The following is a 16785-nucleotide window of genomic DNA, read 5'->3' on the forward strand; positions in this document are numbered from 1 at the left end:
GTACAAACAGATCTGGGACCAGGCTAGCATGCATAGAGCAGATATTGGTAATTGCCTGATTATACAAGAATTCTGAATTCAGACACTGTAGATTATTCTATTCATAAGTCGTTGAAATTGAGTTCAGCTCACCAAAGTTCACCTCAAACCAATACCCTCATTCCAAGTCCTACCTCTCCACTCCCTACTAGGGCTCTGGTTGAAAGTAGCGCACCACGTAGTGAATAGGGTGTCATTTGAGACGCCATGCCTGTGTTTCTAGGATGGCTCTCTCCAAGCCCAGTCCAACCTGTCCTTCCTGTCCCTGCTGAGGGAGCCATGTGAGGAGATGGCTCAGCTCAAGCCCAGAGAGGTGGTTCCCAAGCTGGCTCATATCCTCAACCTCATCCGCCTCATCTGGGTCAACTCTGTCTACTACAACACCCGCGAGAGACTCACCGCTCTCTTCAGAAAGGTAGAGAAACCGTTGCGTTTTTGTATAGTTTGGGATGGACCCTCTCTCTGTCAGATTCACTCCAGTGAAAGGTTGGGATCAATTCGATTTTTGAATCAATTGACGGAAGAATTGAAATGGAATTGACCCTAACCCTGCTTCACTGAGACACCCAGTCATATCCCGCCCTAACTCCAACCATTTACCGCTCCTCCTGAGAATATATTTCCAACCAATCAGCTGGCCCTCAGGTCCTCTCTCATGTTACTCGGCACTCCGATCAGAGCGCACTACTGCCCCTCTGTTCCTCTGAGAAGGGATCAGCTTGTAGTAACAGAGAAAGAGAGAAAGAGCGAGAGAGAGAGAGAGAGAGAGAGAACATGTACAGATCACAGCCACGCCACCCCTTCCATGTTAGCCGAGTAGAGGGCCACACTCGTTTTACTATCCCGACATTTTTTATTTCCATCTCCTAGACAGGCGAAGCCGGGAAAAGCGTTTAACCTCTCATAATTACGCCCTGACCTTCCCCTCTCCCGGCGCTGGAATCGTTTGTTGCTGTCCCACCGACCGTATTCCTTTTCTAGTTCCCTTTTTTCCCCTTCCTCCATCTCACTCCTTTTCTCTCTCTCCAGCCCTTTGATAATACATCAAGGAGAGAGACTGACTGGCACAAAACATTTGATCTAATTGTTTCCTTGGGGTTAGTGGGGGTGTGGGGAGGGGAGAAACATAACCTAGCTCAAAGGCCCGCCAGCCACGCAGGTTTCAAAGGAGCCCCTCTCTCTCCCTCCCTCTCTCAAGTCTTCCTGATCTGCTCGGGTCAGATCAGCCTTCATCCAACACCTCCGCAGCCTCAGACAAAATGCCTGGGTCTCTCCATCCATCTCTCCATCTCTCTCTCCTTCTCCACGAGAGAGAGAGAGAGAGAGAGAGAGAGAGAGAGAGAGAGAGAGAGAGAGAGAGAGAGAGAGAGAGAGAGAGAGAGAGAGAGAGAGAGAGAGAGAGAGAGAGAGAGAGAGAGAGAGAGAGAGAGAGAGAGAGAGAGAGAGAGAGAGAGAGAGAGAGAGAGAGAGAGAGAGAGAGAGAGAGAGAGAGAGAGAGAGATGCAACCCCAAGTCTGTTCTGTTGTCACGGTTTCCTCACCAGCTAGAAAGTAGCTGGTGTAACTTACAAAGAAGTTATAGTGGACCTTCTGTTCAATAATGTTTTGGGGAAATGAATGCTTATTTTAAATAGCAGTTTGTTTTAGCAAGGTGTTTTTCTCTGTTTATTATAATATAATATGCTGATAACTTCACACGGACTGAAGCGGTCCCATGCGCCAAGCATCACAGATGTGCTTTTATGTCCATCCACATGTCCTTTAGGCTCCTCTCTGTGATTTTTACGACGCGACGGGGCTTTTTCTCTGCCCTCCGAGCCTCCGTTTTACTATGCCTCCAAAGGAAAGGAAAGCCATGGTTTTTACAACCATTTTTGCTGCTGCAGTATGTGCACTGTGGAACCACTGCATAAAGGCATTCTGTTTAGAGCAGGCCGGGAGTTTGAAGGCATCATTGGTGACCAATGACCTGGATCACACTAGCTGGTTCGTAGACTTGGCTCGTCTACCGCCACTCCCTCCGCTCAGCAACCGCTCAGCAACCCCCAACCGCCACTGTTGTCATTGGCAGGGAAGGAACGGAGAAAATATGACTGTTTTATGTAACTCTAATGACCCCAAGTTATTCATGTATCACCAGCTGTGTGTGTGTGTGTGTGTGTGTGTGTGTGTGTGTGTGTGTGTGTGTGTGTGTGTGTGTGTGTGTGTGTGTGTGTGTGTGTGTGTGTGTGTGTCCACTACCACCACTCTCACTACATTTTCACTGGTCTCATGGTTGAGAGGCTTTTCTCCTTCCACTGGTGTAAAATTTCAGCAAAAAAAAAAGAAAATGAAGATTCAACCTGTTTTTTCTCTTTCTGAGTGCTGGAGTAGAACCAGCTCTGTCTGATGTGGTTTCTGTTGTGTTTGAGTTTTTGGCTAATCATTTCTAATCATTTGACTCATGGTAGCAGCAGTGTGTGTTTGTGTGCACGTATGTATAGATCTAATGTGTGTGTGGGGGGGGGGGTGCACGTGTGGACATTTGCCTGTGTGTGCATGTGTATGTTCGCCTTGCCTCCCTGCTGCAGGGGCCTCACTAACCATTGTGTTCATTTCTTGCATATCTTTGTGCTGCTGGAGAGAGAACACAACAATGTCTGGTTTAATGTCATTTTCTAAGCCCACAGACCCTGAGGCCATGGCCTTGTGACTGTCGGACACTGTTTCCGCTAATGCCCAGAGAGAAAAACAGAAAAACAAAATAATAAACCCTGTATAATAATAGCTGAAGTAGTATGATCATTTTGGAACTAGCGGTAATTGATGAATATACACATGCTCATGGTTGACTAGTCAATGCATCCCAATGGACACTGGTCGACTAATGCACGAGTGAATAGGATTCAGACATACATTTTCTGAGTATTAAAGGGATAATCCACCCGAAACCACTAATTCCTATGATTAACCGTGTTAATTCGTATTAAATAACATTAATATGTGAAGAATTCGTTTTTTTGTGAACCAATGTTTCATTTAGTTTTTATAAGAAGGTTGGTTGGTAGAAACTTTTGAAAAATCAACAATGCAATGCTCTCTCTCTGTAACGGCTTTCTTCCGTCGAAGGAAAGGAGGACCAAAATGCAGCGTGGTTAGAGTTCATGTTTTTTCATAAGAAAACTAAACATGAACACAAATACAAAATAACAAATGTGGCAAAACCGAAACAATCCTATCTGGTGCAGAGAACACAAAGACAGGAAACAACCACCCACAAAACCCAACACAAAACAGGCTACCTAAATATGGTTCCCAATCAGAGACAATGACTAACACCTGCCTCTGATTGAGAACCATATCAGGCCAAACATAGAACTAGACAAACTAGACATACAACATAGATTGCCCACCCAGCTCACGTCCTGACCAACACTAAAACAAGGAAAACACACAGGAACTATGGTCAGAATGTGACACTCTCTCTGGGCTGGCTGGCTAGCTAGCTAGGCAACAAAGTTACCCACAATAATACCAAAGTAGCTAGCTAGCTGTAAGATCGCCTAAACAAAATGCATTATCAATTTAGGAGTCTTACTCACCGAGGTCAACTTGCAGTTCGTCTCTGCCACTGAGCTATAAACGGCTTCTCTGCCCAGAGTGAGAGCAGAGTAACGTTGCTTTCCTGCAGAGATCATTTTGAGGATATGGGAATACGACTCTACGTTAGAGTCGTATTAATGCACATTGTGTACATTGTGTACATTGCCCATAAGTTGTCAATGGGCTGCGCAGTGCATTCTGGGTGATTCTGGAACAAGAAGAGCTCTATTTCAAGGAGTGAATGGGATTCAGTTGGGCGCTAGCTCAAAAACAGAACATTAGCACAAAGTTCGTTAACAAGACGTACAGCATTGCAAATATTTTCCAAGATGTGAGATAATGAACTTGTTCTCTGTAATATCGTAAAGCTTTGGAATATCGTATAGCTTTTGGAACACTGACTTTGAGAAGGGATTGCGTGACGATTTGCTTAGCAACCTTCCTATTTTGTAACAAAGCCTCCTTCACTCATTCCGCCAAACATACCCTCGTAAAACTGACTATCCTACCAATTCTTGACTTCGGCGATGTCATTTACAAAATAGCCTCCAACACTCTACTCAGCAAACTGGATGTAGTCTATCACAGTGCCATCCATTTTATCACCAAAGCCCCATATACTACCCACCACTGCGACCTGTTTGCTCTCGTTGGCTGGTCCTCACTACATATCTGTGGCCAAACCCACTGGCTCCAGGTCATCTATAAGTCTTTGCTAGGTAAAGCCCCACCTTATCTCAGCTCACTGGTCATCATAGCAACACCCACTCGTAGAACGCACTCCAGCAGGTATATTTCACTGGTCATCCCCAAAGCCAACACTTCCTTTGGCCGCCTCTCCTTCCAGTTCTCTGCTGCCAATGACTGGAATGAATTGCAAACATCTCTGAAGCTGTAGTCTTATATCTCCCTCTCTAACTTTAAGCATCAGCTGTCAGAGCAGCTCACAGATCACTGCACCTGTACATAGCCCATCTGTAAATAGCACACCCAACTTCCTCATCCCCATATTATTACTTACCCTCTTGCACCCCAGTATCTCATCATCTGCATATCTATCACTCCAGTATTAATGATAAATTAAGGGCCTAGGGCCTATTTATTGCCTACCTCTCTACTCTTTTACATTTGCACACACTGTACATAGATTTTTAAATAGTTATTTTCTATTGTGTTATTGACTGTACGCTTGTTTATGTGTAACTCTGTGTTGTTGCTTTTGTCGCACTGCTTTGCTTTATCATGGCCAGGTCGCAGTTGTAAATGAGAACTTGTTCTCAACTGGCCTACCTGGTTAAATAAAGGTGAAATAAAAAAAGAATATACCATTAAAAAAAAATGTGTGACGCAGCATGACAATGTGAATGCGATGGGTCAACAGTCAGCTGGGTGGGGCATTTCTCCATTCATTGCCCAATGGGATTTGTATCTCCTCCTTTCTGTAATATCAAAATATATTTTATATTTGAGATTCTTGCCTTGATGACAACTTTGCACACTTTTAGCATTCACTCAACCAGCTTCGTGAGGTCGTCACCTGGAATGCATTTCAATTAACAGGTGTGCCTTGTTAAAAGTTAATTTGTTTAATTTCTTTCCATCTTAATGCGTGTGAGCCAATCAGTTGTGTTGTGACAAGGTTGGGGTGCTATACAGAAGATAGCCCTATTTGGTAAAAGACCAAGTCCATTATTTGGCAAGAACAACTCAAATAAGCAAAGAGAAATGGCAGTCCATCCTTACTTTAAGACATGAAGGTCAGTCAATCAGTAAAATGTCAAAAACATTGAAAGTTTCTTCAAGTGCAGTCGCAAAAACCATCAAGCGCTATGATGAAGGCCTGAAAAGGTCCTTGCCATTGGACTCTGGAGCAGTGGAAACACTTTATCTGCAGTGATAAATTACGCTTCGCCATCTGGCAGTCCGACACAAAAATCTGGGTTTGGCGGATGCCAGGAGAACGCTACCTACCCTAATGTATAGTGCCAACTGTAAAGTTTGGTGGAGGAGGAATAAGGGTCTGTGGCTGTTTTTCGTGGTTCGGGCTAGGCACCTAGGTTCCAGTGAAGAGAAATCTTAATGCTACAGTATACATGACATTCTAGACTATTCTGTGCTTCCAACTTTGTGGCAACAGTTTGGGGAAGGCCCTTTCCTGTTTCAGCATGACAATGGTTTGTTGAGATCGGTGTGGAAGAACTTGACTGGCCTGCACAGTGCCCTGACCTCAACCCCATCGAACACCTTTTGGATGAATTGGAATGCAAAATGTGATACAGGCTTAACCCCTCAACATTAGTACCTGACCACACGAATGCTATTGTGACTGAATGGAAGCAAGTCCCCGCAGCAATGTTCCAACATTGAGAGTGGAGGCTGTTATAGGAGCAAAGGGGGGACCAACTCCATATTAAAGCTCATGATTTTGGAATTATGAGCGGCAGCGTAGCCTAGTGGTTAGAGCGTTGGACTAGTAACCGGAAGGTTGCGAGTTCAAACCCCTGAGCTGACAAGGTACAAATCTGTCGTTCTGCCCCTGAACAGGCAGTTAACCCACTGTTCCCAGGCCGTCATTGAAAATAAGAATATGTTCTTAACTGACTTGCCTGGTTAAATAAAGGTAAAAAAAATATTAAAGATATTCGATTTTTGACGAACAGGTGTCCACATATTTTTAGTCTTGTAGTGTATTTAGAGTTAGCGATCTAGTGTTTTGAGTGTCCATCTCCTCAGGTGGGGAATTAGCACCAATTTAATTAGACCTATATATAATATTAGTGCACATAAAGATGAAGGAAAATTCTGAAGGCCTGTTTTGACAGTAAAATATAAAAGAAGAAATAGCCTAATTGTCAACCCCAAATTCATGACAATCACTGGATTAAGTTGCATATGAATATATTTTAATCATGCATTCCTGCCTGGATGATGTAGCAACGTATTTATTAAATACCTTCTCAGTAGTCTATAAGGCCCTATACATTTAGTAAAAAAAGTATTCCTGATTCCGTTTTCTCCCATTTAGTTTTTCCCAATTTTTTGTTTGTTTTTTGTATGTCCACAACAATGCTTAAACCATATCAGGTGACCGCTTTTGAGGTCTGGGAAAAATCGAACAAATGAAGATTTATGGATGTAGTTACCCTTTTATTTCAACTGGATTGATGCAAAGAATCATGTTATCATTCTGCCAGGTAGGCATAGGCTACTTTGTAGTTAACATTCAATCAATAAGGATTTGGGGTACCTTTCCATCTACCAGAAGGCTTTCTCCTAATCCCCACCTATATGTACATATCTACCTTAAATACACCATTATCCCTGCACATTGTACATTTGGTTTTGATACTGACCCTGTATGTAACTTCCTATCTTATTTCATGTAAGGTCTTGGCCCAATGTTTCAAGAGCTGAAATCAAAAATCCCAGAAGTTTTCTATACGCACAAAAAGCTTATTTCTCTCAAATTTGTGCACAAATTTGTTTATATCCGTGTTAGGGAGCATTTGTCCTTTGCCAAGATAATCCATCCACCTGAGAGGTGTGGCATATCAAGAAGCTGATTAAACAGAATAATCATTACATACTGTAGGTGCACCTTGTGCTGGGGACAATAAAAGGCCACTCTAAAATGTGCAGTTTTGTCACACAACACAATGCCTCAGATGTCTCAAGTTTTGAGGGTGGTGGCAATTGGTATGCTGACTGCAGGAATGTCCACCAGAGCTGTTGCCAGATAATGTAATGTTCATTTCTCTACCATAAGTTGCCTCCAATGTCGTTTTAGAGAATGTGGCAGTGCGTCGACCGGAGTATTTTTTTCTGTAATAAATTTTGTATGGAAAAACTCATTCTGATTGGCTGTGCCTGGCTCCCCAGTGAGTGGGCCTGGCTGCAAAGCGGTTGGGTCTATGCCCTCCAAGGTCCAGTCATGGCCGCACCCCTGCCCAGTCATGTGAAATCCATAGATTAGGGCCTAATGAATTTATTTAAATGGACTGATTTCCTTATATGAACTGTAACTCAGTCAAATCTTTGAAATTGTTGCATGTTGCGTTTATATTTTTGTTCAGTATTTATATAATACTAAGTTCAATAAATGTTTTGAATATTGTTGAATTCCGTTTTAATGTCTGGATTCCGTGATTCTGCCTGCGTTCTCCACAACACCGATTTTATAGCGCCCTACACTTATTAAAAAAGCATTGTGAATGACTTGATAATGGCTATTTAAGATGATGACTCAAATGTATTCTGTTGTGTGATGCTGCAACAAAGTTAGTGGTATCAGTGCCTGGTGGAGCCCCTCTTTCAAAGTCATGATATCTTTTCTTCTTGCCACGATAGCCAAAATAATGGGCAACTGGTCATTTATTATAACAGAGGTCGCGTTAATATCTTGCTGAGTTTTGTAAACGCAGATCTAAAATGCTTCTTATTGTAATTTCTGCTCGGCATCAGACAAATTCTGTGCTTCAGTTGCACTCCTCCACTTGGATGAGAATTCACCAAAAGGCATTCTTATCAGCAGACAGCACTCTGACTGATGGGCCGCTACTTTTCTCTGGTACTTTTCTCGGTGTAGCCTACTTTTCTCCAGTAAGACGCAAGTATATCTTCAAGCAAAACATTTCTATGATAAAGATTAGAAATATAATAGCCATGCATTGTTTTGGCAAAAAATATCTTGCTTTTTCATTGTAAGCTCATTTAGTTGTGTGGCTGCCAGCCAAATAGTGTTGCACTTCCGTTGTCATCTGATGAAAATTAAGCTATTTTCTGGCGAATGTGTTGCACTAATGTGTTTTCTGGGAAGGAAAACTATACTATTGAAGCAAACAACGCTGTAGACCCTACGCATAATGGGATTGAAATTGCTTAATTAACTCAGGAACTACACCTGTGTGGAAGCCCTTGCTTTCAATATACTTTGTATCCCTCATTTACTCAAGTGTTTCCTTTACTTGGGCAGTTTGTTGTCTTCATCGCTCTTCTTCTTCCTCCTCTCTCTTTCTCTCCATTCTTTTCTGTCAAAGAAAAAAAAGAAGATCATTATTAACTCATAAGCTGGTTAATGCTGTAGCACTCTCCACCTTCAGGCCAAATGATCATTTCTGTCATTTACATATCAATTTAATTTCCTGTGTTTTTCCTCTCTCTCCCCCTCCTTCATTAAAAGCGGCATTTGCTTGGTGGTGTAATCTGCCTGTAGAACACATTTTCCTGGTGCCGTGAGCACTCGAACACACACACACACACACACACACACACACACACACACACACACACACACACACACACACACACACACACACACACACACACACACACACACACACAGAGCAGGGCGGCTCAGCTCCCCAGCCCGCTGTTCCTCTGTCAGGATTAAACCACTGATCAGAGAAATGAAAGGGAAGCTGTCATTCCACATACGCCACTATATACATCATCCCCAATAATTACTCTCCTCCCTTTGACTCCTTCCTCTCTCTCTCTCTCTCTCTCTCTCTCTCTCTCTCTCTCTCTCTCTCTCTCTCTCTCTCTCTCTCTCTCTCTCTCTCTCTCTCTCTCTGTGTCACTCTCTCTCTCTCTCTCTCTCTCTCTCTCTCTCTCTCTCTCTCTCTCTCTCTCTCTGTGTCTCTCTCTCTCTCTCTCTCTCTCTCTGTGTCTCTCTCTCTCTCTCTCTCTCTCTCTGTCTCTCTCTCTCTCTCTGTCACTCTCTCTCTCTCTGTCACTCTCTCTCTCTCTGTCACTCTCTCTCTCTCTGTCACTCTCTCTCTCTCTCTCTCTCTGTCACTCTCTCTCTCTCTCTCTCTCTCTCTCTCTCTCTCTCTCTCTCTCTCTCTCTCTCTCTCTCTCTCTCTCTCTCTGTCACTCTCTCTCTCTCTCTCTCTCTCTCTCTCTCTCTCTCTCTCTCTCTCTCTCTGTCACTCTCTCTCTCTCTCTGTCACTCTCTCTCTCTGTCTCTCTCTCTCTGTCGCTCTGTTTCTTTTTCTGTGTCTGTCTGTTTCTCTATTCCTCTCCCTTTTTCTCTCTCTGTCTCTCTCTTTCTCTCCTGTCCCTTCTCCCTCCTCTCTCTCACACTTTTTCACTCCTGTTTCTTCCCCCCCTACCCCACTTTCCGTCCCTTCCCCTATATCCTACCTGTGCTTATGTGAGTGTGACTGTCACGACTTCCGCCCGAAGTCGGTTCCTGTCCTTGTTCGGGCGGTGTTCGGCGGTCGACGTCACCGGCCTTCTAGCCATCACTGATCCATTTTCCATTGGCTTTGTCTTGTTTTACTTCACACCTGGTTCCAATCCCATCAATTACATGTTGTGTATTTAACCCTCTGTTTCCCCTAATGTCCTTATCGGAGATTGTTTGATTGTATGTTTGTGTATTATGTGTTGGTGCGCGACGGGTTTTGTACCCACTCCCCAATAATTACTCTCCTCCCTTTGACTCTCTCTCTCTCTCTCTCTCTCTCTCTCTCTCTCTCTCTCTCTCTCTCTCTCTCTCTCTCTCTCTCTCTCTCTCTCTCTCTCTCTCTCTCTCTCTCTCTCTCTCTCTCTCTCTCTCTCTCTCTCTCTCTCTCTCTCTCTCTCTGTCTCTCTCTCTCTCTCTCTGTCACTCTCTCTCTCTCTCTGTCACTCTCTCTCTCTCTCTCTCTCTCTGTCGCTCTGTTTCTTTTTCTGTGTCTGTCTGTTTCTCTATTCCTCTCCCTTTTTCTCTCTCTGTCTCTCTCTTTCTCTCCTGTCCCTTCTCCCTCCTCTCTCTCACACTTTTTCACTCCTGTTTCTTCCCCCCCTACCCCACTTTCCGTCCCTTCCCCTATATCCTACCTGTGCTTATGTGAGTGTGACTGTCACGACTTCCGCCCGAAGTCGGTTCCTGTCCTTGTTCGGGCGGTGTTCGGCGGTCGACGTCACCGGCCTTCTAGCCATCACTGATCCATTTTCCATTGGCTTTGTCTTGTTTTACTTCACACCTGGTTCCAATCCCATCAATTACATGTTGTGTATTTAACCCTCTGTTTCCCCTAATGTCCTTATCGGAGATTGTTTGATTGTATGTTTGTGTATTATGTGTTGGTGCGCGACGGGTTTTGTACCCACTGTTATTTATTTTGTTATTTTGGTTTTGGAGTTTTTTGATTAAACAACTCCGTTTATACCAAGTTCGATTCTCCTGCGCCTGACTTCCCTGCCACCAACACGCACCCATTACAGTGACAGACAGGATAGCAGTGGCTGACTGACACCAAGCACACCACATTAAATAGGGGGTTTATGAAACCTTGAAATGTGAGCCTGGTGGAATTATACACTACCCCTTTAAAGGATAGGCCTTTTCTCTCTCTCTTTGCGTGGTATAATTATACAAACCACACCTGCATCAAGAGTCTGAGCCGGCCAGGCTGCACAGAACAGATCTGCATACATCTGGTGCGATCCAACCCTGGGGGGGATACCAGGACCTTCAACCTGGCTTTTATGAATATGAAGAATCATACATACGCCAAACAAAACAAAATGTTACACTTGGACTGGAGACTTGGAGTTGAAAGAGAGAGAGGGAAGGGTAAGGGGAGGTATCTGTAGATTATTTTGATGAATTCCACAGATTAGCTTTTTTGGGGGGTTTTCTTGGCCAAATGACTTGACCAGGAATTATTTTAGTCTATAACTTGGAGCCCGGAGTTTCTCCTGTTGAGGTCACATCATGGTAACTAGGGGCCTGAGTTTCTCCTGGTGAGGCCACATCATGGTAACTAGGGGCCTGAGTTTCTCCTGGTGAGGCTACATCATGGTAACTAGGGGCCTGAGTTTCTCCTGGTGAGGCTACATCATGGTAACTAGGGGCCTGAGTTTCTCCTGGTGAGGCTACATCATGGTAACTAGGGGCCTGAGTTTCTCCTTTTGAGGCCACATCATGGTAACTAGGGCCTGAGTTTCTCCTGGTGAGGCTACATCATGGTAACTAGCGGCCCTGAGTTTCTCCTGTTGAGGCCACATCATAGTAACTAGGGGCCTGAGTTTCTCCTGGTGAGGCTACATCATGGTAACTAGGGGCCTGAGTTTCTCCTGGTGAGGCTACATCATGGTAACTAGGGGCCTGAGTTTCTCCTGGTCAGGCTACATCATGGTAACTAGGGGCCTGAGTTTCTCCTGTTGAGGCCACATCATGGTAACTCGGGGCCTGAGTTTCTCCTGGTGAGGCTACATCATGGTAACTAGGGGCCCTGAGTTTCTCCTGTTGAGGCCACATCATGGTAACTAGGGGCCTGAGTTTCTCCTGTTGAGGCCACATCATGGTAACTAGGGGCCTGAGTTTCTCCTGGTGAGGCTACATCATGGTAACTAGGGGTCCTGATTTTCTCCTGTTGAGGCCACATCATGGTAACTAGGGGCCCTGAGTTTCTCCTGTTGAGGCCACATCATGGTAACTAGGGGCCTGAGTTTTTCCTGTTGAGGCCACATCATGGTAACTAGGGGCCTGAGTTTCTCCTGGTGAGGCCACATCATGGTAACTAGGGGCCTGAGTTTCTCCTGGTGAGGCTACATCATGGTAACTAGGGGCCTGAGTTTCTCCTGTTGAGGCCACATCATGGTAACTAGGGGCCTGAGTTTCTCCTGGTGAGGCTACATCATGGTAACTAGGGGCCTGAGTTTCTCCTGGTGAGGCTACATCATGGTAACTAGGGGCCTGAGTTTCTCCTGGTCAGTCTACATCATGGTAACTAGGGGCCTGAGTTTCTCCTGGTGAGGCTACATCATGGTAACTCGGGGCCCTGAGTTTCTCCTGTTGAGGCCACATCATAGTAACTAGGGGCCTGAGTTTCTCCTGGTGAGGCTACATCATGGTAACTAGGGGCCTGAGTTTCTCCTGGTCAGGTCTAGTAATCAGGATAACTCAAGGCTCTATACATAACTCAAGACCTAAGTCATTTCTACTCATGTATTACACAAGCCGTACTGGTAATGTGGTGTCTTGCATCTTGCCTCTGTTGTTGATGTTGTTGATCATTTCTGTGTTGTTGTTGTTGTTGTTGTTCCAGATGAGTAATGAGATTATCCGGCTGTGCTGCAGAGATATCTCCCTGGACAGGATCTTTCAAGGCTATGTGGTGTCCAGCAAGCAGACCCTCAACGACTGCATTCAGTGCTGCCTGGCCTGGAAGGAGCTTTACCTGCACGCCTCACAGCTGCACCATAAGTAAGGACATACAGAGAGAGACACACACACACACACACACACACACACACACACACACACACACACACACACACACACACACACACACACACACACACACACACACACACACACACACACACACACACACACACACACACACACACACACACACACACACCCAAATGTGTTTCACACAGCAAATGCACACACACACATTTCCATTTCCATTTGAGTCATCTAGCAGACGCTTTTATCCAGAGCGACTTACAGTTAATGCAGTCATATTAAAATAGCTAGATGGGACAACAACCTATCTCAGTCATAGTAAATATTTCCTCAACGTAGCTGTCAGCAAAGCCAGAACTAGTAAGAAGGAAGATAGTCATGTGCGAGTGTTAGTTCACAAAAGGCTTATTTTTATACTTTTCTGACACACACACACACACACACACACACACACACACACACACACACACACACACACACACACACACACACACACACACACACACACACACACACACACACACACACACAGAGACACTGTACAATTAATCAACATCACTCACTAATAATTGCATGTGTAATGACACCTAATCCAAGTTCCTACACCTTCCTGCTGAACGTAAAGCTTATAGACGTCCCTTCTCTTCCTGAGGAAAACGACAGTGTCTCCTTGCATAGTGATGGCAACAACGCACTTCAGCTAGCTACTGCAGCTCCTCTGCGTATTGACAGCAGATGAGAGCAACCTCACTTCAAAGTGATGGCGAACGCACTAGGGAACGACAGCACCTCACTACAAATAGCGTAGCAGCGCGTCTGTCTCCCAGCTTATAAAGGAGCTTTTGCGTGAAGTTACATCAGCTTATCCTATAGTGGAGCTTCAATGAGCAGCTTGACAAGGTGAATGACAGCACCTTGCTAAGGAACTAAGTCTCAAACCTGAGCAGGAGAGTTCGTCAACAGTTTCTTCACCTGTTGGTTTCAGGAAAGTTGGGCCGGGGGTTTGGAGAGAGATTGAGAGCGAGAGAGCGATCCAGAAAGACAGGGAGAGTGAGGGAGAACGAAAATGGGAACTTTGGTTGTTTCCTCTCAGTTGTCAGTCAGCGAGCTCAGCCTCAGCTCAGCGTTGTCAGGCGTGGTAGTGGGGGAGGCTAGCTTCACTTCATTATGGCCGCCAGGGTGTGTGATGTGTGATTGCTCTGAGGGCCTCGGGGCCCCAGCTTTATTCAATGGTAGCACAGAGGCCAAATGGTTCCGCACACACACAGACACACACACACACGGCTCCAATACTCCTCAGGGCCGCTGCCGTCCGCACGGGCGATCAACCCCATCCACCCAATTAAAGAGAGTGCTTAGTTCCCGATCAATGGAGGGGGAGAGGGGCGGGATGGGAGGGGAGGTGAAAGCCCCATAGCATAGCTGATGACTACAGCATTTACTCTCTCTATGATACTCCCCTGTACCCTAGTGACTAGGCACTAGTCTATAGTATAGGGTGGGACTGGTGCAGCCAAACATGGCTCTAAAGGACCTCATGAACAGAACCATTTAGAGACATACAGTACAGTGCATTCGGAAAGTATTCAGACCCCTTCACTTTTTCCACATTCGTTTTTTCCCTCATCATAAGTATCCAGAGCTATTTTCAGGTCTCTGCAGAGATGTTCGATCGGGTTCAAGTCCAGGCTCTGGCTGGGCCACTCAAGGACATTCAGAGACTTGTCCCGAAGCCACTCCTGCATTGTCTTGGCTTTGTGCATTGTGCATTGTCTTGGCTTTTTAGTCTCCCTGTCCCTGCCGCTGAAAAACACCCCCATAGCATGATGCTGCCACCACCATGCTTCACCGTAGGGATGGTGCCTTTTGGCAAACTCCAAGCGGGCTGTCGTGCCTTTTACTATGGAGTGGTTTCCGTCTGGCCACTCTACCAAAAAGGCCTGATTGGTGGAGTGCTGCAGAGATGATTGTCATGTTTGATTCTCTCAGTGATCCCTTCTCTGCCCTCTATCCAGTAGTATCATACACAGGGTTTGTTTAGGGATTCATATGGGAGCCCTGTCATATCTACAGTACCAGTCAAAAGTTTGGACACACCGACTCATTCCAGGGTTTTTCTTTATTTGTACTATTTTCTACATTGAAGAATAAACGTGAAGACATCAAGACTATGAAATAACACATTTGCAATCATGTAGTAACCAAAAACAGTGTTTGACAATTCAAAATATATGTTATATCATAGTGTTGATGCCTTCACTATTATTCTACAATGTAGAAAATAGTAAAAATAAAGAAAAACTCTTGAATGAGTAGGTGTGTCCAAGCTTTTGACTGGTACTGTACATTGAGGCTAGCCATATCACCCAATACTGTATCTTAGCATAAGACAGAGCTGCTGCGATGTGGTTGTGTGGTATCTTCCGGGAGACAAGTTAAGTATAAGAGTGGGGTGTTGGAACCATTTACAGCCAAGAATGTTTCAGATCCAATTAGTGTCCTTTCACTATTCCGTTATCTTTGAACTGGGATGCCTCTGTCCTTCTGCGAGATGGCCACCTTCAAAGAATGAAGCACATTCCATCCGCTCTCATAAGAGCCATCCCCGGCTAGGTGAGGATAAGAGACAAGGGGGAGGAGGGGATTAGGGTGAACACATTGTCCGGGATTGTGCGGGACAGTCCCGCATTTTGGCCCGTTGTCCAGCGTCCTGCAACCAAATAATCATGTCCCACATTTTATCAACACATTCAAACACCACTAATTACGAAAGAAAAGGTTGATTTGTCCCGTATTTCATTTGTTCATTCCAACCTGTCTCTTGCGGTCACTTTGCGTTCATGGATAGATGTATATCGCAAGGATGTTCATGGATAGATGATGTATATCGCAAGGATGTTCATGGATAGATGATGTATATCGTAAGGATGTTCATGGATAGATGATGTATATCGCAAGGATGTTCATGGATAGATGATGTATATCATAAGGATGTTTATGGATAGATGATGTATATCATAAGGATGTTCATGGATAGATGATGTATATCGTAAGGATGTTCATGGATAGATGATGTATATCGCAAGGATGTTCATGGATAGATGATGTATATCATAAGGATGTTCATGGATAGATGATGTATATCATAAGGATGTTCATGGATAGATGTATATCATAAGGATGTTCATGGATAGATGATGTATATCGCAAGGATGTTCATGGATAGATGATGTATATCATAAGGATGTTCATGGATAGATGATGTATATCGCAAGGATGTTCATGGATAGATGATGTATATCATAAGGATGTTCATGGATAGATTATGTATATCGCAAGGATGTTCATGGATAGATGATGTATATCATAAGGATGTTCATGGATAGATGTATATCATAAGGATGTTCATGGATAGATGTATATCATAAGGATGTTTATGGATAGATGTATATCGTAAGGATGTTCATGGATAGATGATGTATATCATAAGGATGTTTATGGATAGATGTATATCATAAGGATGTTCATGGATAGATGTATATCATAAGGATGTTTATGGATAGATGTATATCATAAGGATGTTCATGGATAGATGTATATCATAAGGATGTTCATGGATAGATGTATATCATAAGGATGTTTATGGATAGATGTATATCGTAAGGATGTTCATGGATAGATGATGTATATCATAAGGATGTTTATGGATAGATGATGTATATCATAAGGATGTTCATGTATAGATGATGTATATCATAAGGATGTTCATGGATAGATGATGTATATCATAAGGATGTTCATGGATAGATGATGTATATCATAAGGATGTTCATGGATAGATGATGTATATCATAAGGATGTTCATGGATAGATGATGTATATCATAAGGATGTTCATGGATAGATGATGTATATCATAAGGATGTTCATGGATAGATGATGTATATCATAAGGATGTTCATGGATAGATGATGTATAT

General features: G+C 44.0%; 1 protein-coding gene across 1 annotated transcript in view; it reads left to right on the plus strand.

Moving 5' to 3' along the window:
* Positions 1–16785, plus strand: part of dnah2 (dynein, axonemal, heavy chain 2) — a 244930-nt gene that overhangs the window by 16911 nt on the left and 211234 nt on the right. The window contains 2 exon segments of the mRNA XM_052459726.1: positions 263–454; positions 12662–12819. Of these exon segments, the coding sequence (XP_052315686.1) occupies positions 263–454; positions 12662–12819 (350 nt within the window).

The sequence above is a fragment of the Oncorhynchus keta genome, chromosome 13 (assembly GCF_023373465.1).
Source record: "Oncorhynchus keta strain PuntledgeMale-10-30-2019 chromosome 13, Oket_V2, whole genome shotgun sequence".
Classification (NCBI taxonomy): domain Eukaryota; kingdom Metazoa; phylum Chordata; class Actinopteri; order Salmoniformes; family Salmonidae; genus Oncorhynchus; species Oncorhynchus keta.